This window comes from Piliocolobus tephrosceles, chromosome 3 (genome assembly GCF_002776525.5).
Source record: "Piliocolobus tephrosceles isolate RC106 chromosome 3, ASM277652v3, whole genome shotgun sequence".
Classification (NCBI taxonomy): domain Eukaryota; kingdom Metazoa; phylum Chordata; class Mammalia; order Primates; family Cercopithecidae; genus Piliocolobus; species Piliocolobus tephrosceles.
In genome coordinates this window covers 135,487,884-135,514,900 of record NC_045436.1, presented here as the reverse complement: position 1 = coordinate 135,514,900, position 27,017 = coordinate 135,487,884, and the positions used below count along the sequence as shown (strand labels likewise).

The 27,017-nt window shown below is 45.6% G+C and overlaps 1 protein-coding gene across 2 annotated transcripts in view; it reads right to left on the bottom strand.

The window, feature by feature from the left end:
- Nucleotides 1–6,716: 6,716 nt before the first annotated feature.
- SCFD2 (sec1 family domain containing 2) overlaps nucleotides 6,717–27,017 on the bottom strand; it is a 479,293-nt gene continuing 458,992 nt past the window's right edge. For both annotated transcript variants that reach the window (XM_023183117.1, XM_023183119.1), the window contains 2 exons: nucleotides 19,787–19,906; nucleotides 6,717–8,146 (listed from right to left, as the gene is read on the bottom strand). In XM_023183117.1, the coding sequence (XP_023038885.1) occupies nucleotides 8,054–8,146; nucleotides 19,787–19,906 (213 nt within the window). In that variant the 3' untranslated portion in view covers nucleotides 6,717–8,053. The remainder of the gene's footprint in view (nucleotides 8,147–19,786; nucleotides 19,907–27,017) is intronic.

The window sequence follows — 27,017 nt, the reverse complement described above, 5'->3', positions numbered from 1 at the left end:
AGCAGGAGGAGCACTCAAGGGGCTTTGGTCTTCCCAGGAAGAGGGCCTGAGTGCAGGAGTGTTGAAGACTGGCAGTGGTTCCTGGTTCCAGAAAGGGCTGGAGCAGAAGGGCCAAGAGGGCCTATGGAACTGTACAGAAAAGGAAGTGTTGTTCTGAGCAGGGGGACAGGATTGATGAGGCTTGAAAGAGCCCACTGAGCCACTCTCTGAATATGTGAAATGTACTCTGTGTCTTTTCCTGTAGAGTGGGGAGGGGGCATAATCGTTTTGGTTTCTGCATTTAGCTACCTTGTAAATGGTGGTCCATTGCAGTTCCACGAAATGTATTGGTGTGATTTACAGTGGGAATGACAGAACAGATTAAGCATTGATAGGCTTTCTTTCCCCGTCCCCCCCCCCGTTTTCTTTTTCCTTCTTTCTTTTGTCTTTTTTTCCCCCAAGAGGAAGAATTGCTTTTCTCTTATCAGTATGATTTGTAACTCTGGAACACAATTCTTACAGAATGCCTTTCTAACCTGAAGGATACCCAGATTTCTTTCTTTACGAACAAGATGGAAAATCCCCTACCCCTGAAAAATGGATTGAGTTTATGGGCCAGAATATTCTGTATAGCAGACATCGGTAAGCTCGCTTAGTTTGCAGGAAGGCGCTGGTTCCCCCTCACAGGATGTGCATGCTCAGTGGGGTGTGTGTTGAGGAGTCGTGAACTTCACACTCTTCAGCCCCAGACTTTGCCTGTATAGTTTTTTGTTTTTGTTTTTAAGTGTTCCATCAGGAAAAAAAAAAGTGTCAGTTGATTTTGGTGTGACTTGTGTAAATGGTTCATGGCAATGGCATTGGAGTGCTTCCAAGGCCTGGCTGAGTCGTGCCTAAGGGTGGCTGAAATACAAAAACACTTTTTACAGCAAGTGAACAGGGGCTACCTGCCAAATCCCCTCTACAGATGCACTTTAAAAAGCCACTCATGCTTTGGCTTAAACTGTAATTAATTTATTTTATGTACAATAAATCTCATTTGAAAAAGAGCAGACGTCTAACTTGGTCTCTATTGAAACGTTAACTTTCTGCCCTTTAGACAAAGTATGACCTGGTATCCTGTGATTATTGGGCACATTGAATCTGGCATTGTGCCTTTCAGGGGTTATCTCTCAAGGATTAAAGCAATCCAAGGAGGTACATGCTAGTATTATCCCTATAACACAGATGAGGAAACAGGCTTATAGAACAAGATCAGTAACCTGTCAAAGGCCACAGCCTGTAGCATTGTAAATTGTAATTTGCTGCTTTATATTCAAGACTAGCTTATCTCCTATTCACTAACTTCATGTCTTAGGTATACCTAAGGCAGATGTCTGGCTCCACATATTCAGCACAGCCTCAAGGGTATTCTTTCTTGGACACTAAGATGACTGCTTCTTTCCACATGCTTTGTTTGGCAGACCTCTTCTTTGGGTATGCTGCTTTCAGGAGATTCACTTTATTCTCACTGTAGAAGCTTGCAGTCATTGATCTGGGGCTGTGAAATCAGGAGCCAGTCCCATGGACCTTTGCCACACCTGTCTCACTAAAGCTGCCAGCTCTCTCGTCTGTGCCACTTGGGCCTAGAAGATCCTTCCTGCAAGCTAAGTGAGCCACCATCTATAGGGACAAATCATCACAGCCGACGTTACTTTGAGTAGTGCTTTCACATACCTGATCTCATTTAAGGCCCAGGAGAACCCAGGAGAATACTGTGGGGTATTGACACCATTTTACAGATGCAGAAGACAGGCTCTAAGTTTTGGATGATGCCTTCAGATTCACACAAAGGAGCTGAATCAATGCCACCTCACTGTATTTCCTGTTCTTAGTCTTTTGGAGGATTTCATAGCTAAGACACTCCTGCATGCGTGGGGCGATGGGGCCACAGTGAATAGCAGTTGAGGGGCTACTGTGGGGTGGTGCCAGGATTTCCAGTCAGTGTTCCCACAGGGTACAGATCCTGATGGCTGACAGGGTTTCCAGGGATGCCTCAAACCTTCCTAATATACAAGGTAACTTTCTATGCTTCCAGCCTAACCTCATCTCTGAGAAGAGTGTGTGTGTTGGCGGTGGGCAGGGAAATGGTGCTAACATGGAACTGACAACATCTCAGTTCAAGGGCAGTGACAAGTATCTCCAACTGGATTCTATTCACTTTTATTTCTATTCAGCCTACGTGGTTGTGTTAACAATGTCCAGTGAGCGAGAGGTTGATCTTTATATAATTACTAAATGTCCCTTCCCCACATTCTGGAATTAAGAGTTTTCCTGCAGGTGGCTTTATGATCCCTAGGTGCTGAGCAGTGCTGCATTTTAGTGATCTCTGCCGCGCCACCGCCCCCTTTCCTTCCCACCAACTTACAGGCTGCAGGGCTCTGGCAGGCCTTGTCTGCTCCCTTGCTGAGCTGTGAGCTCCACCTTCTCCCTTCCTGGCCCCCTAGTTAGCGATTGCCCCTTACTTCCTCACCCCTGCACTGGACTCAGTCTCTCCTACTGCACCTTAGACAGGCTGGAAGGGAACTCAGAGCTCTGGTGCACCCAGAGGGAAAAAGTGGCTTGTGTAAGGGCACTCTAGGAGAGAGAGGGCAGGGAAAGGGACAGAGACAGACAGAGACACACACAGAGGGACAGAGACAGAGTCGCAGCTGGAAACCACCCAAGTCCCCATTCTGTCCACTCTCTCAGGCAGATTTGTCTATTTATAGTTCTGGAACACATTTTTCTCTCTTCTAATAAGTCTAGATTTATGTTTTATTACTTTTGCTCATCTCTTTCCTTGTTGGTTAACTCTTCACTTAATCCCTGTTTTTGTTTTGTTTTGTTTTAAAATTTATGATCTACCACCACCTGGCCCTGAGAAACGACCATCTAGACAGGGGAATACCTCCTTTGCCATCTGGGAAGGGGAAGGCAGGGATGCGTATGTGTCTGGGGTACAGGGGAGCAGAGAAAGGGAAGGAGTTAGAATTTACTGAACATTTACAACACGCCAGATTCTACATTACCCCCGTTAATCTTTTGAAAAATCCTATAAGGAAGGGTAGTAATATCACTTCTATTTTAAAGATAAACTGAGGCACAGATGAAATTTACCTTAGGGCCACATCGGTTATAACAATTATTGTTTCTATTTATGGAAAATCTGTGTGCCAGGCCCCACAGGAGGGTTTTTGAAATAACTGATGTTTGCTGTGATATATCTACAATCCATCTTTAGTCTCCTCTTCAGAAAAGCAAAAGGGAGGCTGAGAATTAAGTGGCTGGCCCAGGCCCTAGATGGCCTCCAGGACTCCACCCCAGGTCCATCTGATGCCACTGCCTAAGCCCTGGGCTGATGGCTCAGCAGAGCCCCACCTAGGAGCCCTCCTCTTCCCTCCCCTGGCCGGGTCTCCTGTCCTGCTGTTCTCGTCTCCCACTTGCTGCTGTAGGCTCCTGGATCCTGCCGGGCTCCAGGCCCCCCTGGCTGCCACACCACATCTGCTGTTGCCATCAGCCAGCTGCTTACTGGCCTCCAGCCCTGCTCAGTCATAAAGACGTCCAGGCTGGGAGCGGGAGGGGCGTGCAGTCCGGCTGTCTCAGAACCGAATCCACTTCTGTCATGATGTCTGGCTTTTGAGTTTCCTCCCTTGCCTCAAATCAAAAACATTCACACCACTCTGCAGCCTGCCTGGCGCTGCGTGGTGTGCAGAGAGGGCTCAACCCTCAAAGTCTTCCTGGCTGCTCCCGTCTCCAGCACTCACCAGGCGCCGCAGATCTGAGTTTGCCTGCCCAGCCAGCTCCTAACCCCAGGTTTAGGAGCCATGGGTGTATTTATGGTGAGCCCCTCGCTTTGGTGAAAAATGAGATTTTGACATTCATCTTACACTCCAAGAGGGAGAAAACAAATGTGTTTTCTAGGCAAATGAACAAGTTTGTAGGCACATCCCTCAAAAATGAGCAGCTGATAATCTCTGGTGCTACCTCTGCACCCAAGGGAAATGAGCACTGTCCAGTCGTCTCTGTGGATAACTCATGACAGGTCCCTTGGGGAGTGGCCCAGGATGAATTAGAGAGCTTGTCTGGTTATAATAACCAGGAAAACTGGTGTTGCACATATTCCCTTTCAAGTCTAAAGAGAGATGGTTCCAGAAAGTTCTTACTACCTTCATTACTCTCCTGAATTTGCAATGAAAACAGGATTAGGGTTATTACTGACTGTGGCAAGATCCCAGCCACCACCCTCCAAGCTTTTCTCTCAAATAATTTGGAAACCCTCCATCATCTGGTTTTGTCTTTTTAAATTCCTTTTAAGACAGAGATGGAGTCTCTTGATGTTTCTTGGGCTGGACAGCAGACATTTGTAATACTGGATTATTTGTTGTTGAGATTCTGTTTCTGGTAACCAGGGTAAGATAAATAATAGTGGTCTTGTGGGGAGTTTGATGGAATTCTTTGTTATTGGGATCCCATTGTAATGGAGGGGTGGCATAAACAGAGCCATCTGCCTAGGCCCTGGCCCACTGGGGACAACTCTTGGCTGATGCAGCCTGGAGTGCTTCCAACCATTTGGCCTTGCCTGCCATGTCTGCTCTGAGGTAGACTCCAGAAGAGGGTTTACAAAGGCAGAAGTCAATTGCTACAAAGTATGTACACTTCTATCAATTGTGTTTATAAGGAGTGTGGCCAGTGAGGTCGCTGGCAGAAGGTTTGGATTTGTAAGTGCTTGTTTAGGTGATAAACACTCAGACCCAGGCCCCAGACAGGGGAAACCAGTCTTACCACTCCTGTCAGCCTTTTAAGTCACCTTCAGGTGGCTGACAGCTGCTGGATCCCTTTAGAATGGATACATTTGGAGAGGTTGAAATGGGAAATCGGCTAGCATTAGTGATGGAGAAAGTTCTATCAGAGATATATGGCCTTGTATGAGCAATAATCAGACATTTATTACCAATAAATGCTTATGTGCTCTGAATGAATATGCATTACACGTATTCACTCTTTGAATTCTTCCCCAACCCAATGTTGCAGGTCCTATTGTTATACAACTGCATGGTCAGCGAAGACCAGGAGAGGTGGACTACGATGTGGAAGAGGTGGGACTGGAATCCAGCCATTGGATTGGGCTCTTGACCTCTGGGCTATGCTATCCTGGACCAAGCTGTTATTCCTCCTCCACTTTCTCATCTCCTTGTAGACCCCATGAGTGCCTCCAAATTTCCTCTTCATTACTGTTACTCTCCTGTTGATGTTTTATTGTTTAAGAGGTAACTTCCTTGGCGTCCTCAGTGTGAAAACCCACATTCCTTGAAATTCAAGGATGGCCATTGTGTTAGGGATGGCTCCACAGCAACCCCCGCCCCCCATGAGGCAGGTGCCACAGTTACCATTTCTTACAGATGCGGACACTGAGGCTTGGAGAGATCCACAGTGCTTGGCGTGGCGGAACTGGGACTTAGGCCCAGGGAAGCCTTGAGAGCCCTTTTCTGCCAGCTGCTCCTTTGGGGTTGGAGGGTGTGACTTGCTTTTCCTCCAGCCCCTCCCATGCTGGGAAGTGTGCCCAAGAGTCCAGCAGCAGCACGGAGGTTCTGGGAGGTTCTGCCATGGCGACAATTCTCTTTCCCCCAAACCCCCCTCTTTTTCCTTATTTGTTGGAGGCCCTTTGCAGGATTTATACCAAATGTCTATTGTTTTCCTGCTTTTTAATCAAGGAGCAGTGAACGTCCTGTGCCTCCTGCTTCATCTTCACTCAAACTCTGGTTACCAAGAAATTCTTCCAGCTTACCTTTCCTCCAAAGCCTTCCACCACCTGACTGCATGCCTGACTTAGCTCCTCAAGCCAGCCTCCAGAGACGAAAAAGATGACCATAAGCCAAACTCTGACACTTCTCCCACCACTCACAGACTGCCCCTGACCACACTAATTACAGTATGGGGAGCATTTTCAAGACATAAGAACTGCTGAGTAACATTTATAATCAATACCTTCCTCCTTTTATCATTTCAGATTAGAAGTTTTTGAATTTTTTTTTTTTTTTTGAAATGGAGTTTCACTCTTGTTCCCCAGGCCGGAGTGCAGTGGTGTGATCTCGGCTCACCGCAACCTGTGCCTCCCAGGTTCAAGCGATTCTCTTGCTTCAGCCTCCCTACCTGGGATTACAGGCATGCGCTACGACACTTGGCTAATTTTGTAATTTTTTAAGTAGAGACGGGGTTTTTCCATGTTGGTCAGGCTGGTCTAGAACTACCGACTTCAGGTGATCCACCTGCCTCAGCCTCCCAAAGTTGAATATTTTTTAAAATAAAAAATAAATTTGTAAAAATACAGTTTTCTGCTATGGCTGATTAAAGTCACAAAAGTAATATACAAATACACGTTTGCTATAAAAAAAATACAAAAGTATACTGAGGGTGAGACTCTCCCTTCTCTTAGCCCTCCCATTCGATATTCCTTCCCAGAAGTAACCATTATATATGTATTTCCAGAAAGTTTCCTTTGCATATAGACATGTGGTTTACAACTTCATCTTCAGTAGATGCTCACGTCAGGCCTGAGCATCAGAGAAGTGCCAGCTACTCATTCTGAGTGCCACAGAGTCAGGGACACATCTTGTTCATTCACCACAGTGGCCCAGAACCTAGCACTGTGGCTGGAACATGGCAGGTACCCAGTCAATCTTTAGGAATGAATGGAGTACAGATTTGAGTCACATAACAGGTTACTTTTCTTTTTTTTATTTTAGAAAAGTCATCTCTGCTTTAACATTTCTTATGGATGGTTACCATTTCCTTCCTTATTCAAATTCAATACTTTAAGATTAGTAGAATGAAAAAGGCACCTGAGGTCTCCTCTATTTCATGAAAGAATTGATATTATGTGGAAAACATACTTGGGCAAGAAAAAGAGTGTCTGTGTCTACAAAAACCCTGCTTTGGTTACATCTTAAAATAATCTCCAACTTAGTGGTTCTTTCAAAAATGACAGTGTTTCGTAGAGAACTAAAATCAGAGACATGTGAGTGTTTTGGTTTACATGTTATTTCCTTCACCTGTTTAATCCACAATAAAAACCTTTTCAGTTTTATCTGTTTATTACCAACATGGATGCCAGAAACTTCCATCAACCATACACCTACAAACATGTGGGTTGCAAGTGGTTCATTTTTGCCCTGGAGTTCTTACAAAATTTCACTAGGTGGGTCTAGATTTTTCTGCTAATGGTCAGATGGAAAACTTACACTTACAGAAAAGAGAGCTTTATATTTCAATCAAAACTCATACCCACAAAGTCCACAGGGGTTGCTGTTACAATTTAGACTCCCTGGGACCAGATATCTCGTATTGGGGTCTTTCTTTGGAGGGGAGGAAAACTTTTATATGCAGATAACCCTCCAATCAACCACCTTCCCACTACAGTTCCAAGTGGCCTGGCAGACCTGCCCAGTGGGCCAGCTAGAACAATGCAGTTCTTTGTTATGGCAGGACGATTTACAACACATGCAGGCTACCAGCACTGCCCTAAGACACTACCCCTCCCTTCTTTGCCTTTTCAGAAATGTTTCAGAGCAAGAGAGAAACAAAGCCTCAGACCCTATTTGCAATGTTCTCTCCTCAGTTATATAATCCTAAGGAACATCAAACTTTTCTCACACTCATAATTCTAAAGCATGTCTAACTTCTTGAGCAACTTCAAATTAAAAGAGTTGTAATCTACCAACACTTGCCAACAGGCTTTTCTTTAGAATTAATGAACTTGTAGGTGGAATCAGGAAGCTCACAGAGGGTTAAGGATAAATGGAAATGATCACTAATTGGACTAGCCAAAAGACAGATTGTCACCTTCAGGAAAATAAGAAAAACTTTTTTTTTTTTTTAAAGAATCACAGCAATTCAAGCAAAGTACCTCACTGCGAAAGTATCAAGACCCTTCAGGCAGAATTCTGTCATGCTCGCAATTAGTGACAGGGATGTTGGTTGTGGAGGAGTATTTGGAGTGGTGGCAGAAAATTGTATCAGCATTTCCAGCATGAGTAGGTCTTATCTTCTTAGCGGATGCTCAGAAGCCAAGGTCTGGATGCAGTCGGTCAGTTGCAAATAACAGCTCAGGAATGTTAAGTGGCTTCAGGAGTCGAGTGGACAGCACGATTACCTAACAACAGGAGAGGGCAAACACACCGCAGGGAATTAGGAGGGCCAATCTCAGGGTACTGGATGATGAGAAATAGAATGCAACAAATGTCTTTGGGGGAGGGTATGAAGTGAAGTTCTATGAAGGAAAGGTAGAAGGCACCTTGTTCAATGGTGCTAGTGCCCTGCCTGGAAGGAGGGGGACACAGTCTGGGATTAATGAATTTGTCACCCACATTCAGATGGCCTGTGGGACAGCTGGGCTGTGTCTACTGAACCTTTAGCCAGTGGGGCACTCAGGATGGCTGAGACTGGCACTAGGTACATTTGAGAGGCAGAGCCCAGCCACTGCCTTGCTGCTAAATTGGACTGGATCATATTCTCGCTTCGTAATGCAGTAATTTGACCTCAATATCAAGGTTTCTCCCCATTTCAGGGAGCCTTTGCTCCTCCAGGGAGCATAAGAAGGCACATCCAGGAGGCGGACGTTGTTAGTGATGATGGTGATTGTTAGTTTCCTAGTACCACAAACTGGGTGGCTTAAACAATGGAAACTTACTGTCTCACAGTTCTGGAGCCTAGACGTCCAAGATCACGGTGTTGGCAGGGTTGGCACCTTCTAAGGGCTGCGAGGGAATCTGTTCCACGCCTTTCTCCTAGCTACCTTGCACCTTCACATTGTCTCTCCCTATGCATGTCTGTTGCTGTGTCCAAATTTCCCCTTCTTATATACACACAGTCACACTGGATTAGAGCCCACACTAAAGACCCCATTTTAACTTGATCATCTGCAAAGATCCTATTTCCAAGTGAGGTCATATTCACAGGTACCAGTGGGGAGGTTAGGACTGTAAGATATTTTAAAGGGGACACATTTCAACTCATAACAATGATGATGGTGATGATAATGATAATGAATACTTGTTAATTTGTATGATGTGCCAGGTTCTGAGGATTATCCCATTGAATATCCATTTGATCCTGATATCGAGCTTATGAAATAGGTACATTTATTATTCCTGCTTTGTAGATGAAGAAAATAAAGTACAGAAAGGCTCAGGAACTTGTACAAGGACACACATACAGTCAGCGGCTGAGTCAGGATCCCAGCGCAGACAGGCTGGCCCCAGTGCCCCCGTGCCTCCCTTCCCCGTCATCAAGGGCTCTGGGCCCTTTATTCCCTTACTCCACATGCACCTTTGGGCTCCTCTGGCTCCTTTCATGGTGACCCTTTCTGCTTCCCTCAGTATGGATTTTATTCCGGGATAGATATTTCTCTGCAACAGTGGGAGAGCCTGTTTCCTGGGTCTGGGCTGGGGGCATGATGTGCTTTATGAGGGCCTGGTTAGGTTTTGCACAAGCAAAAGTATTGTATGCACCCTAGAAGAAGAGGTGACTATGGGAAAAGCTATCCTGGAGCCTGAATTCCACAGCCCACAATCCCTTGGAAGGGGATTCCAAGGCCCACAACATGACTACCTGGCTGCGCTCCTTTGGAGTGGTGCAAGTGGGCCTGCACACTTTACTATCCTCCTTTCCCACTCCCCACATTGTCCCAGGTATAATTAAATTAGTGAATTAACCAATCCATGTCAACGAGCTCATTGGTGGAAAACAAAAAGTCTGTACTCCAATGAAGAGAAAAAGTAGAAGAGGAAGAGAGAAGGAAGTATTTTCTTGTTGTTAAAGAAATAATTTTTCAACAACCTTATGAGAAAGTTTTCTGTTTAAAAACTTAGTTTTTGGAAGCATCTATGTTACTTTTTCTTGAAAAAGGATTATCTTAAAAAAATATATATAGTTAATGTCAGCCAAGTCATATTTTTGGCAGAAACAAATTCACTGAAATCTGTGTTTCATGATTTTCCTTGAAAACCATGCAAGGAGCCTTTGAGGACAGTGGGCGAAGATTGGCCTTCTCTATCATCTGCATGCATGGTTTAGACACCATTTGAATGTGTGTCTCCCAAGAGGGTCTCTACTTATTTCAGGTCTTCCTCACCAAACCCAGTAGGTAATCGAGCCTGGCGGCTTCCAGGCGAGTGCCAGCAGCAGACCCTGAGTAGATCCCAGCTCCATACTGACCGGCCAGAAGCCCTCCAGAAGGTCACAACTTACAGCCTTGCTTACCTCATCTCTCTCAGAAGGAAAATAACAGTGCCAAGCTTGAAGCAGTATGGCAAGGATTACATAAGATCATGTATGTGGAGCACAGGAAGTGCTCAGCAACTGTGAGCTGCTATTGTATTGTGGTTTTGTGATTCGGTCCTAGATCTCCTTCTGAATCTTATGAAAGCTAAGAACTTTCTAGAAAAATATACAGATGTTCATACAAGATTTTGTGTTATAGTTTTAGGGGTGGTTAATGAACTCCTAGGAATTCACAGACCACAATTAAGAAGCCCTTTTTCAAGCTGGGTGCGGTGGCTCACGCCTGTAATCCCAGCACTTTGGGAGGCCGATTTGGGCAGATCACCTGAGGTCAGGAGTTCAAGACCAGCCTGGGCAACATGGTGAAACACCATCTCTACTAAAAATACAAAAATTAGCTGGGCGTGGTGGTGCATGCCTGCAGTCCTAGCTACTTGGTAGGCTGAGGCAGGAAAATTGCTTGAACCCCAGAGGCGGAAGTTGCAGTGAGCTGAGATTGTGCCACTGCACTCCAGCCTAGGTAACAGAGTGAAACTCCGTCTCAAAAAAAAAAAAAAGAAGCCCTTCTTCAGAAATCTTTTTAAATGCACACATAAAGACAAACATTGCGCACTCTTTGGAAGTAGGTTCTTCGAAGGTGGTAGAGGCCAGTAGTCGCTCATGCAAAAGGCCCTCTCCTCCTGCTGTGACTTGGCGGTCTCCAGCGCACTGCCAGCCCTTGGGGTCTTTAATTCTAAAGCAAAGATGGTGGATTCCTCTCTGGCTGGGGTGAGGGTGGGCCTGAGGGCTAGGGTACATCTCCATCCCCACGGATGCTAAGTCTTCGTGGCAGGTTTGAGGAACTTGGAGTGAAAAGGCTAAAAGTGTTGACTTCCAGAGCAGCAATAACTGAGCCCAAAGAATCTGTCACTCTCGGGTAGTGTGCTGGGCTTCCAGTCATGGCTGACAGAGACCGTGGATTTGGCTACTGCCACTGAGCTGAAACAGTAAGGCCAGTCCTCACATCTGAATAAGCAGGTATTTAACAGTAATCAGTCTATAGCTTTGTGAGGGCTCAGCCAGAGGCTGTCTGGGGTCTGCTCTGTGGAGGGGTGAAAAGAAACAGATGGAAAACAGGGGTTTCTCAAGCAGTAAGTTAGGAGGCCTTCGTGGAGGGGAGACAGCAGGACTGAGGCCAGGAGGCTTTGGGATAGCACAGTGGTTAAGAGCACAGGTTTAGGAGGGTCTAGTCTGCGTTGGACCCTGGCTGGGCCACTTGCCAGATGAATGACCCTGGAGAAGTTGCTTAACCACATGGAGCCTCAATTTCTTCATCTGTAAAGTGGGAATGATACCCACCCCACATGATTATGTCAGGATCAATGTGAACATCTTCTAAAATATCTGACACAATGACAGGCTCCAGAGGGGCTTAGAATGACAGCTGCCATGACTGTCTTTGTCACCATCACTGTCCTCATTATGTGCATCCCCAGCTGCATCCTTCCACCCAGCTCACAGCAGCCATGGGGTGGATGCAGGGGAGTGGAATTGCCAGAGCCAGTGATCCCAAGTGTGAATCTGATCGTATTACTACCAGGCTTAAAATCCCTGCAGCTTCCTCACTGCCCTCTGGTAAGCCCAGCCCTCCCGGAGAGCATCAAAGGGCTTCAGAACCGGCCCTTGCCTCCACACCCCTAAATCAGTCCCACATTCCAGCCTCCCTAACTCCTCGTAGTTTTGCACCTGGCACTTTGGGGATGCTTCTTGGTCTGGGAGAGGAGCTCCCCACTCTGCCCAAAGACCCCTCCTCCATTGTCCTTCAGCAATCAGTTCAGGCATCACTCCCTCCAGAAAGCCTTCCCAGACCGCCCCTCCCCAAAGCCCGAGTGTGTCCCCTGGCTGTTGGTATCTCACTGTATTCCCTGTCAACTTAACAGAGTCTTTTCATTGTTTCTTAGCACAGTGCCTGATACATAGCAGGTCTTTGATTGAGTCAGTTGGCACCTGATTGAGTGAACAAAAACCACACAGCAGTGGAGGAGGCAGGGAGTGTAGCCATGATCAGCGGGAAGTTTTCGCCCAGGGCAGCTCTAGTGGAAGATGCTCAGACAGCTCCAGGTAAATGTGTTTCCTCTCCATTCAATGAAAACCTTACTTGTCTCTAATTCCTATTTTGAAGAGCAAGCAGGATCATACTGCTGACATTTCACATAGAGCATGAAATATAAGAGTTGGTGGTCTTTAAGTATGTTTGCATCTTAGGCATCTTTTAGTATTGGCTACTTTTGAGCATTTTCAGAATTTTTAAAGCACATTCTACTAGAACATTTCTACATTATTTGGCCAAGATCACTCTAAAATTCTAAAAAGTGGGCCCTAAACAGGAACAAAGATGCTCGAAAATGAAAAAGAAAATAGTCAAAAGAGTTTGAAATTAGCTGATCAGATATGACATGTAATTGTTTTTAAACATAATCATCAACCATGTGATAGTGGACAAGTTGGTCTTTTCTCAGGCAGCCAAGGGCACTGAAGAAAATTCCCATGGGTGATGCTCAATCCTTGCCCATCATATGGCTACTTTTCTCTGCATTTTCTAAAATGCTTCTTTTGATTCTCAGTATTAGAAATCAGAGGTACATAGAACCTAAACCTGGTCTTCCCTGCTTCCTCTCCCTCTCCCCTTTTCAGGGTCCCTGCCATCTCTTCTTCTCCTCCTTCTTCCCCTCCCTCTCTCGCCTCCTGTTTCTTTCTGGGAGTAGTTTTTGTTACTTCTTCTCAACTCAGACCTGACTGTCATTCAGGGCTGAAGAGTCAGCTGACTTTACCCCTGAACCATCAACTCCTAGCCACCCCACTTTCACCTGCCAATAGCCAAGTGGGCTGGCGGCAGTGGCCAGCCTCCTTCTCAAGCCAGAGGTGTCCAGGACACTCAAGAGCACCCTGCAGTGCTCAGAGCTTGGCCCAGCCACCATACCTGCCCTGCACCATCCACCCACTGGAACACCTCCCACAAAAACAGCCGGGGAGAGAATCTTTGCTGATTAAAAATAAATTTCACAGTCAAATATGAGAAACGGGGTTTTTAATAAAAACAAAAAATTGTTTTCGAAGAGCCTGAACGACACTGCAAGCTGCAAGGTAGTTATGACTTAAGTGTCAGCACGTGTTGCTAACTGCAGGCAGTTCTATCAAGGAATGTTTGAAGATCCTGCTCATTCATCAACAACAAGCCTCTGTGTCAAAGCAGATACTTGACATCAAAAAAATATACCGGCTGACTGTGAGACGGGGTGGAGGACATCAGCCAGGGAACCAAGTCCCTCCAGCAGCTTTTGGCCGGCACTGGCTCTCTACTCCAGCTAGAAGGGGGATGTTCAGTCTTTGTTCTCAGGCCTGCCTTGAACTCCACATGGGCAGTCCAGCCCTTAGGAGTGACCCAGCCCTCTGGGCTTTCTGCTGCTCCAGACCATGACTATAATTTGTAGGTGCCAGCATGTTCCTGTTCTATTTCTGCTGAACACAGAGGAAGCAGGGAAGTCCAGGATTTACATTCCATATCCCCCTGATTTCTAACACTCAGTATCAAAAGGAGCAAGGGGTACATTTTTTGTCCCCTTTTCTTTTAAATTTGGGAGATTCTTTCCCAAAGTGACCCACATATGCACAGGCACCAACATGCATATTCATTCGATAGGCAGCTTTTGGAGCATATATTGTATTCACGCTGTACAGGCACATGCACACACACCCACTCACACACCTGTTCTAAACCCAGAAGGTTTGTATCATTAAGCCAGTGACACAGTGGATTAGCCTTACTGAAAAACCTGGGAACCATCTGACCTGACTACCACTGCCTCAGAGTCACTGTGCTGTGCTTATAAGCCTCTCAGAAGACTTGAAGTATGAGATTCAGATCTTTTCGCTGTTGTCTCCCCGGGGCTTCCCATCAATTTTAGAATAACCTGGAGGCAGGTTTGTGGAGCCAGGATTAGGGATCCTTGAACCTCTTAAGTTGTGTGCAAAACTGTGTGTGAGCATATTTCTGGGTCTACTGTTTTTTTTTAAAAAATTAGTATGTCTTCACTAAATATTCAACTCCAGGTTGGGCATGGTGGCTAACGCCTGTAATCCCAGCACTTTGGGAGGGCAAGGTGGGCGAATCACTTCAGGTAGGAGTTCAAGACCAGCCTGGCCAACACGGTAAAACCCTGTCTCTACTAAAAATGCAAAAAATTAACCGGAAGTGGTGGTGGGCACCTGTAATCCCAGCTATTCAGGAGGCTGAGGAAGGAGAATCACTTGAACCCGGGAGGTGGAGGTTGCTGTGAGCCAAGATCGTGCCACTGAATTCCAACCTGGGCGACAGGGCGAGACCGTCTCAAATAAATAAATAAATAAATAAATAAATAAATAAATAAATAAAAATATTGAACTCTGTAAATGCAGAACTACAGGAAAGTGTGGGTGCGGTATGCTTCACTATGAAAAGCAGTGGATGGGTGTCATCTTGCCCACTGGCCTTCCTCTTGTTTCTGAGCTGGCTGTTCCCTGTATTTTCTCAGAGGTTCCCTCCCTGTTATTTTCTTCTTACAATCACAGGCTTCTGCTAGCCTCTGGCTACCATCCAGCTGCAAAGTTCAGCCAGCCAGAGCTGTCTGGCCGTGGAGTCCCACAGTAGGCATGGAGTGAGTGAGGAGAGAGGCTGGTGTCGGGCATATGCGGATCAGAGCAGGGGAAACCTGGAATTTCCCACTTGGTGTCTGTGGCAGTTTGGGATGGGGGAGGTTGCCCTCTTGATCCCTTTTCAGTAGACAGGAAAGAGGAACTTCTCCAATGCACACATTTTCTCTCATCAGCACATCTCCCAACAACCACAGGCAGGAGAGTGGAGAAAACATGTCCCTTTTAGAGCAGAGAAGTCTTCAGAGGCTAGCAGGTGGGCATGTGGTTTCTGGTTTCCTATGTTTCATGCTATTCTTGCCACTTTTTGTGAAAGAGAATTCATTTCTGGAGGTGCTGTGAATGGATTCTATTCATTTCCTTTGAACAGCTGATCCCCGAATGCTTTTCAAATCTCAGATCCAAAGCCTTCTCCATGGGAGTCTGTGCTATCTAAAAGAAGCTCGTTCTCCTGGTTTTTTCTACACTAGCACCTATCTATGTCTGCTGTCCACTTGTCACGAGCTGGCGCTTCCATGTTTATTGTCAGTTACCACCCAGTAGAATGGAAGTTCCATGAAAGTAGGAATGTGTCTAGCTTGGTCACTGTTCTGTCCTTAGCATAAAGGACAATGCCTGGCACAGAGCAGATCATCTTTTTGCTTTTTAGATACTCTATAAATGCCTGTTGAATCATTAGTTAATCCAGCTTAATAGGAATGATTGTAAGTTCCTGTACATGGATCCAAAAAGCACCCACACAGCAGTAGAATAGGGAAGATTTGGAATAATAGCAATAGATACAAAAGACAAGGTGGTTTTAATTGTCTGTAATGTCAGTGTCAGTCAATAGGTTGGTGTGGTTTGTCTGGTCTTTTCCAGAAAAGCTGCTTTTCTGTTATGTCAGAATGACATAAATAGAGTCTCTAATGTTCAGTATTGGACATTCAATTAACATTCATGAATATCAATAAGTGGCAGACTCTGTTTGTGGTGCTGAGAATATAATAGTTGAAAAATGCAAAGTCCTGAGGCTGGAGGGGCATAAGCAAGGACAAGAGTGGTAGGAAAAGAAGCCCCAGATGTAGGCAGGGGTGAGATCATGTGGGCTTTGTAGGCCATGGTAGAGAGGAGGAGATGACCCCAATTTTCTCTGAGCTGATTAGTCCACGCCAAGGTTTGGCTTTTGGTTCCAATCAAGTGCTAGAGAGGGAGACAAACTGGGGTTGAGGAGAACTGCCACATCATCAGGGAATTCAGGTCCATGTCACAGAGTAAGAGTGGGGTGGCTACAGGAACTGATGATACTCAGTTTGGAGAAGAGAAGACCTGGTGGAGGACATGGGAGCTATCTTCATATGTCTGCAGAATCGTCGTGTGGAAGAGGGATGAACCTCATTTTCTTTTAAATTCTGTGTGGCTTAAGAGCTAGAACCAGCACTGCTGAGTGACAGTACCAAAGAGGCAGATTTGGGCTTCATCTAGAGGAGATATTAGAACCAAGAATGAAGCTCTCTGTGATGGTTAGTAGTGAGTGTCAACTTGATTAGATTAAAGGATGCAAAGTATTGTTACTGGGTGTGTCTGTGAGGGTGTTGCCAAAGGAGATTAACATTTGAGTCACTGGACTGGGAAAGACAGACCCACCCTCAATCTGGGTGGGCACCATCTAATCAGCTACCAGTGGAGCCAGAATAAACACAGGCAGAAGAACATGGAAAGACTAGATTGGCTTAGCCTCCCAGCCTACATCTTTCTCATATGCTGGATGCTTCCTGCCCTCAAACACTGGACTCCAAGTTCTTCAGCTTTTGGACTTGGACTGGCTTCCTTGCTCTTAGCTTGCAGATGGCCTACTGTGAGACCTCACCTTCTGACTGTGTGAGTCAATACTCCTTAATAAACTCCCCTTTACATCTACATTTATCCTATTAGTTTTGTCCCTCTAGAGAACCCTGACTAATACACCTTCCAAGCCTCAAATAGGCTGCAGTGGGAGGGGACAAATCCTCATCCTGGGAGATGGTCAAGTAAAGCCTGGATAGTAAAGCCAGAATGGAAGCACTAGCTATGTCTATTATTGCTGTTTACATCAATGATCAAGTGAGGGTTACACCCTTGCTTGCCCAAAGGTCTTAGACGGTCTATTGGGTATAGATTCCGTAGAACCTATCCACTTCAATCAGGTCACATGTGTTCTTGAACAGAAGTCAGAGTCTGAGCAGACCCTGGAACTAGCACGCATGCCACTTCGTGTATTGCTAGGGAAGTAAGGCATGATTTCCACTGCACTCTAAAAAGCAGGAAGCTGGTCCTGTCTCATATCTGCAGAGTTTGCTGTAGGGCCAGGGCAGCTATGTGTCTGTCAAGGTCTAAGAAAGGGAGACCTGCAACAGCAGGTGTCACTCTGCAAACATCCAGGTAATTCACCTCCTTTCAAAAATGTGGAGTGAAGGACTTCAGGATAAAGAATGCCTCTTCTGTTTCCCCTGCTGCCTGAGGAATCTTCCTAGGGCCTGCTAACTCTTCAGAGGAGCTTTTTGCACAAAGGACAAGTAGCAGTCAAGGCTGATCCTTAAGCTCAAAATTCTTTGAGAAGCTCTCTCTGCAGATGACTGAGCACAGGGTCAGATTGCAGCAAAATCACTGTAGATTCTGGGGCTCTGCTGTCAAACACAGGTCACAGGGCTTTGAAAACGTCTGCATTTTATCCTTTTAGAGTAGGGATTAACATGTCTGTCAGGCTATTACAATGCATCACTGTTCTGAAGAGCTAAGAATTTGGTTCACCATGTTAGGGGCAGCAGGAAGTGTGGTTTCTGATGAAAAAAAAAAAAGAGGTCTTTCTCAAAAAGGCAATCATTCATTAAACAGAACCGTATCACTGCTGGCAAGGAGGGTGTTAAATGAAGCAGAATTTGCAAATTTATCAGAAATCTTACCAGCTATGACCATAACAGGTGATAGTAACAGAAGAATGATCATAGTCAAAAACTGGTCACTGCCCTGCTCAAGAGCCTGCTGTAGCTCTCTAGGTATCCAGGTCCCATTCCTCAGTTGGATGTCTGGAGACCAGCAGGGACCAGACCTTCTTGACTTAACCTGGTAGCTCAGCCACTCTAACAACACAGACTGCTCCTACCAGGCCAGTTCTCTTGGAGTCAATAAACCCCTCAAACTACAAGGGTTACTGAGTCACTGCCATTTGCTCAGGCCTGGAAAGCCCCAGCCTTTGTCCTCAAGGAATTTATATTTGATTGAGGAGACTAGACCAGCAAATATGAAGTTGTCAGGGAGAAGTCCAGATCTGCATTTCCCAGTATAGATGGTGGAGGTGGGTAGAGATGTGGAAAGAGCCCGGAGCAACAGGTAGGATGTCACAAAAGGGAAGGATGCAGCTCCTGGAGCTGGCTGTGTGGATATGTACAGTAGTGGGTGGAGGTAGGAGGTGGCACAAAGCTGTAACCCCAAAGCACTGGGAAGATAGCACCCCCAGAGTCAAGTCTCAACCTGGGGGGATGAGAGTGGAAGGGAAGACATCCCAGGTTCTCTGACCTCTGGCATGACAATTCTGAGCCATGTAACACCAGCTCCTCAGGGGCCCCTGGAGGACCGCGCACCCAGAGCATACCCAGCTTGGCAGTGTGTTGTTTTGTGGCTTTTCTTCTTCACTGTCTTTTTTTTTTCTGAGTTCTTCACTTCTGCTTCTTGGGATCATCTGCCAAGTAAACTACCTGCTCTCTCATCCCTGGCTTCGGGGCTGTTTTGGGGAACACACTAAGGCAAGGGTTTTACATCTTACCAATTTAACAGGCTGTGCATCCCCAGTCACAGGAGAACTTCCAGAGGCAGGGGTTCTCCTCTTCCAGAAGCCTCTCTCCCTGGGCTCCTGCTGCCTCATTCTGTGAGCCTCAAATCCTCCAGCACAGCAGTGTGGTGACTGCTCAAAAACGGCTGGGAATAACTGCAGCCATCATTGACTGAGAGTTCTGAGCCAGGCACAGTGCTAAGAAGCATATTCTGAAGCCTATTCTGATTTAAGATTCACAGCCACCTTGGCCCACTTCCTAAATGAGGAAACTGAGGGCTTTTCCCTCCCAGATCACCTGATTAGTCAAAGGCAGAGATAGGATTGGAACTTGGGCCCATAAAATAGAAAGGTCTACGTTCTTCACTACTGGGCCACAGAGCCAGTTTTCTTGTTTAGGGGATAGAATGGGGCCTGGCAGGAGGTATAGAGAAGAAAGCTACAACACTAGTCATTGTCTGGACAATGCTCCTTCCCACACTCCTCTGACTCTACTCTCTAATTGCCACAGTTGGGAGGTGGTTCTTGGAGTCATCCCTCCATTATCTGGAGCCTAGAGAGCAGTGAAAACTCCTGAGTGATTCAACACTGATTGGACACCAGAGAATATAGGACCCTAAGGAATCAGGAATAGGGATAATAGTACCTTAGCCCCAGAAGCCCAGAGCTACAAAAGAAGAGCTCTCCTCCCTCCCTTCACCCCACCGGACTCCACCCTACCCCAGTTTATTTTGCAAACAACAGAGTTTCCATTTAGAGCTAATTTGCCTGGTGTCATAGCATTTAATCTGTCATGATAGACTTTATCAAAATGACCCAGTCCTGCACCACTGGGAACAAAGGAACTTGTTTGTTCCTGGATGGGCATGTAGGGCTGGTTCTGGCTACAGGAAGACATTGTGACACAGGTGGCAGCAGGAGGGAGGGAACAAAGCCAGGAGGGTGATAGGCAGGCAGACTAGGAGATGGGCACTGGGACCCCTGGGTGGAGGGCCCTCACCCACCCGTCACACCCCTGCCTCTGAGCTCTTGTTCAAATCATGGAAGACTCAGTACCTGGGTTCCTGGTTTCAATGATGCCACAAGATCTTTGACCATTTTCACTTCAGAGACTGTGACCCCACCTACCACAAAGAGGATCAGGACAGGGTAGTCACTAGGATGAGGGCGGCTCACCTGCAAAACAAAACACCAGCAATATCAGATGGATGGCAATGATGCAGGTGCAATGCAGCTGGGTGCCATCTTCATTGTCCCTCTGTAGAAACCTCAGGACTACTACTGATAGTGGCAGGAGGCAGATAAATCCTAGGCAGATAGGGGTGGGACCCTGGTGAAACCTGATGACAGTTTAAAGCCTAGCTACAAGTCCCAGGTAAATCCATGTACTGGATTGAGAACCTGTCTTCCCATTTGGTGTGTTTTCCTCTGATTGATCCCTACCCTTCCCCTATTTTACATATACCTACCCTTCCCTAATTGGTTTTTTACACTGTCATGTCTATCTTTCAGTGGTGAGTTTGTTTTAGCCTTTTTTTGCATACTTGCAAACCAATCAGCATGTACTTCCCATTCTGAGCCCATAAAAGCCCCGGACACAGCCACACACAGAGCGAAACCAACTGACTTCAGTTGGGGACCACCCTTGCATTCCCTCTCTGCTGAGAGCTGTTCTGTTGCTCAGTAAAATTCTTCTCCACCCTCCTCACTTTTCAATTGTCAGTGTGACCTTGTTCTTCTTGGGCATGGGACAAGAACTTGGGAACCGCTGAATGCGGGTACAAGCTATAACATGGGTGAGCTGGGGCATGTCTGCCTAGCCACAGGCTGAGCCAGTGCACAAGCCATGTACGGCCCAGTGGGCCGAGTAGGTGGGGCAACTCCTGTGGCAAGCCTGGGGTCTAGCAAGGCCTGGGAGTGGGGCATTGCTGGCTGTGGAGGTCCCTGGTTGGCAAAGTGGGTGAGAAAAATCCTGTGTCACTACCTCCATTATGCAGGTGTGATAAACAGCCCTTAGATAGATGATGATTTCTTAGCTATCAGATGTCCCAGTGGTCTGTGAACTCATTGACTGGGAAAATGTATAACACAACTCCTTATTATGTCTCTTTCAATAAAGATTTAATTGAAAGAAAAGTTAAAGGAGCAGGAGCTACTAAAAACAAGAGAAGGCTGAGGGACAACTTCTTTCTTTCTTGTTAATCTTCAGGTCTCAGTATAAATGTGCCCCCTTCTTTGTTGCATGGCTCTGTTTATTTCCTTCAAAGCATGTAAAACAGCTTGTCATTACTCTATTTGTTTATTTATTTGTTTACCTGTTGGCCATCTTCTCTACTAGAACATAAATTCCATGAAGCAAGAGCCTCATCCTCCTGGTTTATGCTATTTCCAGCTTACCTAGTACAATTTCTGGTACATAATAGGTGCTCAATAAATGTTTGTGGAAATAATAAATAGTTAAAGCCATAGGTAGGTGGAGGCAGAGGGTGTACAAGGATGAAAGAGCACAGGGCCCACCCCTCAAGGTGCTTAAAATACAGTACAGACTTACAGCCCTTAACTTCTTCAAGCTAGCCTGAGCTGAGGGTCCATGTTGCATGGAACCTACACAAGATGCTGTGGAGAATTCCTCCTGATTCCCTATGATTTCATCAATGAGGCAAAAATATTCTTATATACTAAAATGAGAATAACTCAAAGTAACTGCTCAGGAAATACAAAATGACCAATAACTAGACTCAGTGATGGAGACACTGAGGGGACAAGAAGGAATTCCTGAAGACAGTATGTTTTGAGCTGAATCTGGAAGCCACAGTTGGTTTGATGAGTGGGCAGGAGAAATAGTGTGAGCCAAGTTCCAGAGACAATCAGTCACCGGAAGGGTAGAGCGGGACAGGGAGGCCCAGCCAGAATGGAGCATGCATGGAGTCCTTGCAGGAAAAAGTCTGCCAGCTGCCTGTGTGGCCACCAAAGCCAGAAGGTGGGTAACAGGCTTCACCTCCAGCAAGGAGAGGGGGAATGAAGGTATAAGTGTACATGCCCATCACAACACATCTGTGGGTCACAGGCAGTCCAGAGGAGTGCCTGGGGGAGGAGCAGGGCAAGAGGAAGCCCTTTCTCTTACCACCCCCCAACTCCTTTCTCAGCTGAGATCTCTGGCTCCCTTGCCTGATTATACCCACGTCTCAACATCTTATTCTAAAAGCACTTGAAAGGATGATGCATTAAGTGTTCCCAGTTATGTCATTATTCCTTGGCTTCTGAAGAGGAAATTCAGAATGCAAAGGCAGCAGGCAGGAGGAAAGGAAGGACAGAGAGAAGAGAGAGGACTGGGGGACTCTCTAATGGCCTCAAAATAGGTGGTGGTGAATACTGGAAAAAATTTCAAAACACTCTCATCTTGAGAAAAAGATTCAAGTCTGCATCCTACTCTGTACCTCTGTTTCTCCCTGACCACGTTTGTCAACTGCTTTCTTCCAATCTGCATATCAGACACCATAGAAACCCTGCTTTTGTACCCTGGAATTGCTCTCACAGGAGTCACCAGTGGCTCATATTGTAGGAGTCAATGGACACTCCTTTGTTGTCATCTAACCTGACATTTCTGTGGCATTTGTCACAGCTGATGACACCCTTCTTAGGTACCATGATAGCACTTTCTCTAGGTGGTTCCTTCTACCCTTCTAATTATTTCTTCTCAGATTTCTTAATAATTAAGAAATTTCTTGGTCTGCCCATTTAAATGTTGTTACTTATGGCTCCATCCTTGGCTCCTTGCCCTTTGCACTCAATAAAACATCCCTGAAGGACCTCATCTTCTCATTTTTTATGTACCTCTCAAACCTATGCCTTTTGCTCAGTCATCTTTGTTGAGCTCCTGTGGACAGCACCACCCAGCTCCTGTGGACGATACCTCCCGGGATTTCTGAACTCAACAGGTTTCAAATGTGATCCATGATCTTTTCCCCAAAACCTTTCCTTCTCTTGAATTTTTAACAGCATCACCACCTTCACAGTCACCTGAGCCAGGCACATGAGAGGCATCTTAGATTTTGCTGTCTCTTTCATCTCCCAGATGAAGTTCTATTCATTCTACCTACTTAAAGTTATCAACATCTCCTTGATTACTTCCACATTAGATCACTGCTACAGTCTTCTAGTTTGTCTCCCCTATGCAGTTTGGCCATATCCCATCCATTCTCCTCATTTCTGCCAAGTACGTTTTCTAAAATACAAATATTTGTTATTGAATATAGCAAACATTGTACTTTTTTTGGTATTATCTCATTTAATTCTCAAAATATCCTTAGAAAGCAAACACAATTATTAGTGTATTTTGCAAATGCAGAAATTGAGGTTCATGCACAGTAATGGATCCAGGAGCAAAACGCCAGAGGCCACACTCTTAAATATCTCTCGGCTCCATCACATGATCAGATTCTCTGCATAGAATCTCATAACTTTTAGGATAAAGTTCGAACTCTGTAGTTTAGCATATAAGGCTTTTACAATATGGCTCTGGTTTATGACTCTATTTTCATCTCCTCCACACACACTATTTGCTGGAGCCATTCACGGCGGCTTGTGCCATACCTGAACACCTGGTATTTGTTTTTGGGAACATCTGTTAAACATATGATAATTTACTGAGTGTATGCATATCACCAGTGTGCTGCTCCATTAATTTTGAAAGTAAACAAACCAGTGTAACCAGCACCCAGACCAAGAAACAGAAAACCAGCACCCTGAAGAGACCCCCTCATGACCTACTCCTGTCACTACCTCCCCACAGGTAATCATCATCTTGACCTTAACAGTCTACCTTATACTTACTCAACTATACACCTTGGGGATTTTCCATATCAGTAAGAAAGGCCTGCAGGCTATAGACACGGTGTGGACCACACCAGTGGGTTTTGGCCTGTTTGTGCTTAGTACTTAGCACCTGGTAAGCTTTCAGTAAATGTTGCATGAATGAAATAGTTACATGAAGGAATGAATCATATCCGCAAGTTAACAAGAAAGGCCCTTCTTTCTTAGAAACTCTCCCTTTTGCTTTATGCATAGTTCTTCTGCCTAAGTAACCCGGATCTTCCTTCCAGCCCTACAATTGTTGTTTCTCACTTAATCCTGGGACAGAAATAAATTGGCTCCAGAACTTGAACGTGGTACAATATGTTCCCAAAGACATATGCTTTCTATAAGAGAGTCTGGAATCCAAAGTACATTGGGAGAATCCTGGAAGGATGTATTGACAGATGAAAAGGGAAAAAAAGAAACAAACTGCAACAACAAAGAACAATACCCTGGGGCCAAGGAGTGGGGGGAATGTTGGTTTTGGTACAAATAAATGGGTCCAATTAATGCATGTTGGTGTTTGCTATTTTGGTTTCTGTTTAGATTCATGTTTTGATACCAGACTTTTCTTGTGGAGCTGTTCAAGTCAGCAGACTGTTGGGAAGTGGAGTCTTTTCAGTATTTTCCATCAGAATAACACATTCCTTATAATCGGCCATACATGACTAAGCCCTGTTTGCATGTTACTTCATGGTATAAGGCATTTTGAAGATGAAAGACTGAAGCATAACTACTGCAATTGCAAATGCACGGATTAATAAAGTAAGTCCGAGTCACTGTTCTTTCTTTCATTTTCTAAATCTTTGCTGGCTGTGATTTTAAGACATCAGTTCTGGTGAGAGAAGACAGTTTCCTTACACCATTCCATCTCAGCCTTTGCAGCAGAGGCTGCTGAGACCCCTTTGGAGGAGTGCACCCCTGATGTGTTGTGATTGTCTTCTATCACTGGGGCTGCCAAAAGAAGGGTTTCTGCTGCTGCTTCCAGTTTCCAGGTGCCCTCTAAGAGTTTGGGATCCTGATTCCTCCTCCACATGCTGCTCCTCCACTCAGTTTCTCTTTATTTGTGATTCATTTGTCCCTTCAACAGGCAAGGGGCAGGTCATACAACAATGGACAGGGCCTTGTAGAAGGAAGACAGTTCAACAGGAGCTTTGGTCTTAAGGGGTACTAAGCCTCGGAAGCACCCAGGCTGACACTGAAGTTGGCCCTTGGTAATGGCTTTTCTCCCCCCAGGAATTAGTAACAGCACTGCAACTCCCTCTGAACACTTCACGTTTCATGTTTTATTCACTTATTCATCCATTCAACAAATATTTATTGACCAACTACTGTGGGGCCAGACACCATTCTAAGCATCAGGGATTCATCAGTGAACCAAAGAGAAAAGAATCCCTGCTGTCACAGAGCTGATATTTTAGCAGAGGGAGAGCGACAGTCAATAAAATCAGTAAGTCAGTGGGTAAGTAAGGAAGGTGGTGAGTGCTATGGAGGAAAATCAGGTGGGGGAGGGTAAGTGACAAGCATCACTTTATGCAAGCCTTGGAATCTATGAAGTAGGCAGAAGCCCCATTTCACACAGAGACACAGAGGCTTAACAAGGTGGAATAACTTGTCCAAAGTGGCTGAACTAGTAAGCTGTAGGGTCGAGATTGAAATCAAAGTCCATCTCGCTGCAGAGCTGTAACCGTTGTAACTTTAATTCCACATACTGCCTTTTCTCAACAAATTCTTCAAACGAAAAGCATTTTTATTAGCATTCATCTCTTAAAACTCTGTACTTTCGGTTCTTTAGAAACATCAGCCAATCACCAGAGCCTGTGGGACTTACTTTTACTTACAGTTAATCCCATTGCAAAAGGTTTCCATGCTGCTAGAGCCCGTTGGCTGTTCAGCTTGACCTCTCTGCCTCATTTGCTGCAGTTGATGGCTTCCTTTTTCCTGAAACTTCCCCCCTGCCCTCTACTTTCTAAGCCCTCTTAGCTTCTCTCCCACCTTGGAGGGCTCCTCTTGCTCGACTTGCTCCATGACAAGCTGTGTTCTTGACTGCTCTGGCCTCTGGCCCCTGATCTTCTCCCAAACATCCTCCCTGGGTGGCCCTGTCCCTGTCCATAGTTCAGTGCCTCATACATGCCAGTGTCCCCAGATTGCTAACACTGGCCCAGGCTCTGCTGAGCTATAAGGCCATCTCTCAGGCTCCTACATTCAACAAGTCTAAAGTGCAAGTTTTCTTCTTTTCCAGTTCTGCTTCCCAATGGAAACAATGTTAACACTGTCCATCCAGTCACTCCAAACTAAACGAATGGTCCTAGACAGCCTCCACTCATTTGCGGCTGCATCCCATCAATCCCCGTCTTGTGGAATCCACCAGGCTTCATCCCCGTCCCCTCGTCCCTTGGCCCTACTTGACCTTAGACTTTCATCCTCTCACCTTCCCTCCCCAGTCAGTCTGCTCTTGTTTCTGTCTCATGCACTGCTGCCAGGGTGAACTTCATAAAGTGTAAACTGGTTATATATTCCTAGCAAACATCCAATGGCACTTCAGTGTTTCTCGTCAAATGTCAAAACTCCAGCCCTCTGGGATCTAGTTTCTGCTTATCTCTGTCTTCATATTCTTCTACTCCCTGCATGTCACCCTTAGCTCCAGTCATTTGGAACTGCCTGTACTCACCTCAATGTATGATGGCATTTCATTACTTCGGAGTTCCTAACTCCTGCTGGTCTGGCAAAATCCAACTCCCCTGGGAAGTTTTCTCTGACTCCCTGACTGAGCTATTCTTCTGTGCCCTCACATTCTGTCTACCACACCACTTATCTCTTCTCTCCGCAATCCTCAATTTGCTTATCCATCTCCTTAACAAACTGTAAGCTACATGATATAGCTGTGCTTTGGCAGGTAGGGAGCCTGGTTTGTCTCTATATCTTCCTTAACCGCAACAATGACTAGCATACAAAAGAGCCTCTCAATCGTTGCACACTGTCAGATGCAATGCCAAAATCAAGTTTGTGATTTTGCTTTACAGTTCATACCAAAATCCATCTCACTTGAACTTATGGATCATGTTTAGCTAATGTTATGCAAATATTGAACCCTATTTCATAGCATGGAGTATGATTGAGAAAAAGAAAATAGAAACAATGGTTTCAAATAGTGTTGCAAAGAGGAATTCCAGGATTTGTATTCATTTAATCAACAAATGTGAACACTGAGATATTTTCCTCTTGTCAGAAATGTCCTTAAGTCCAATGGACCTAATCCAATAGTTCAGCCCTCTGAGTCTTGCTTCTTTTCTTTTCTTTTTTCTTTTCTTTTCTCTCCCTCCTTTCCTCCCTCCCTCCCGTTCTCCCTCCCTCCCTCCATCCCCCATTTCCTTCTTTCTTCCTTTCCTCTCCCCCATCCTTATTCCCTCCCCCCTTCCTCTTCTCCTCTTTC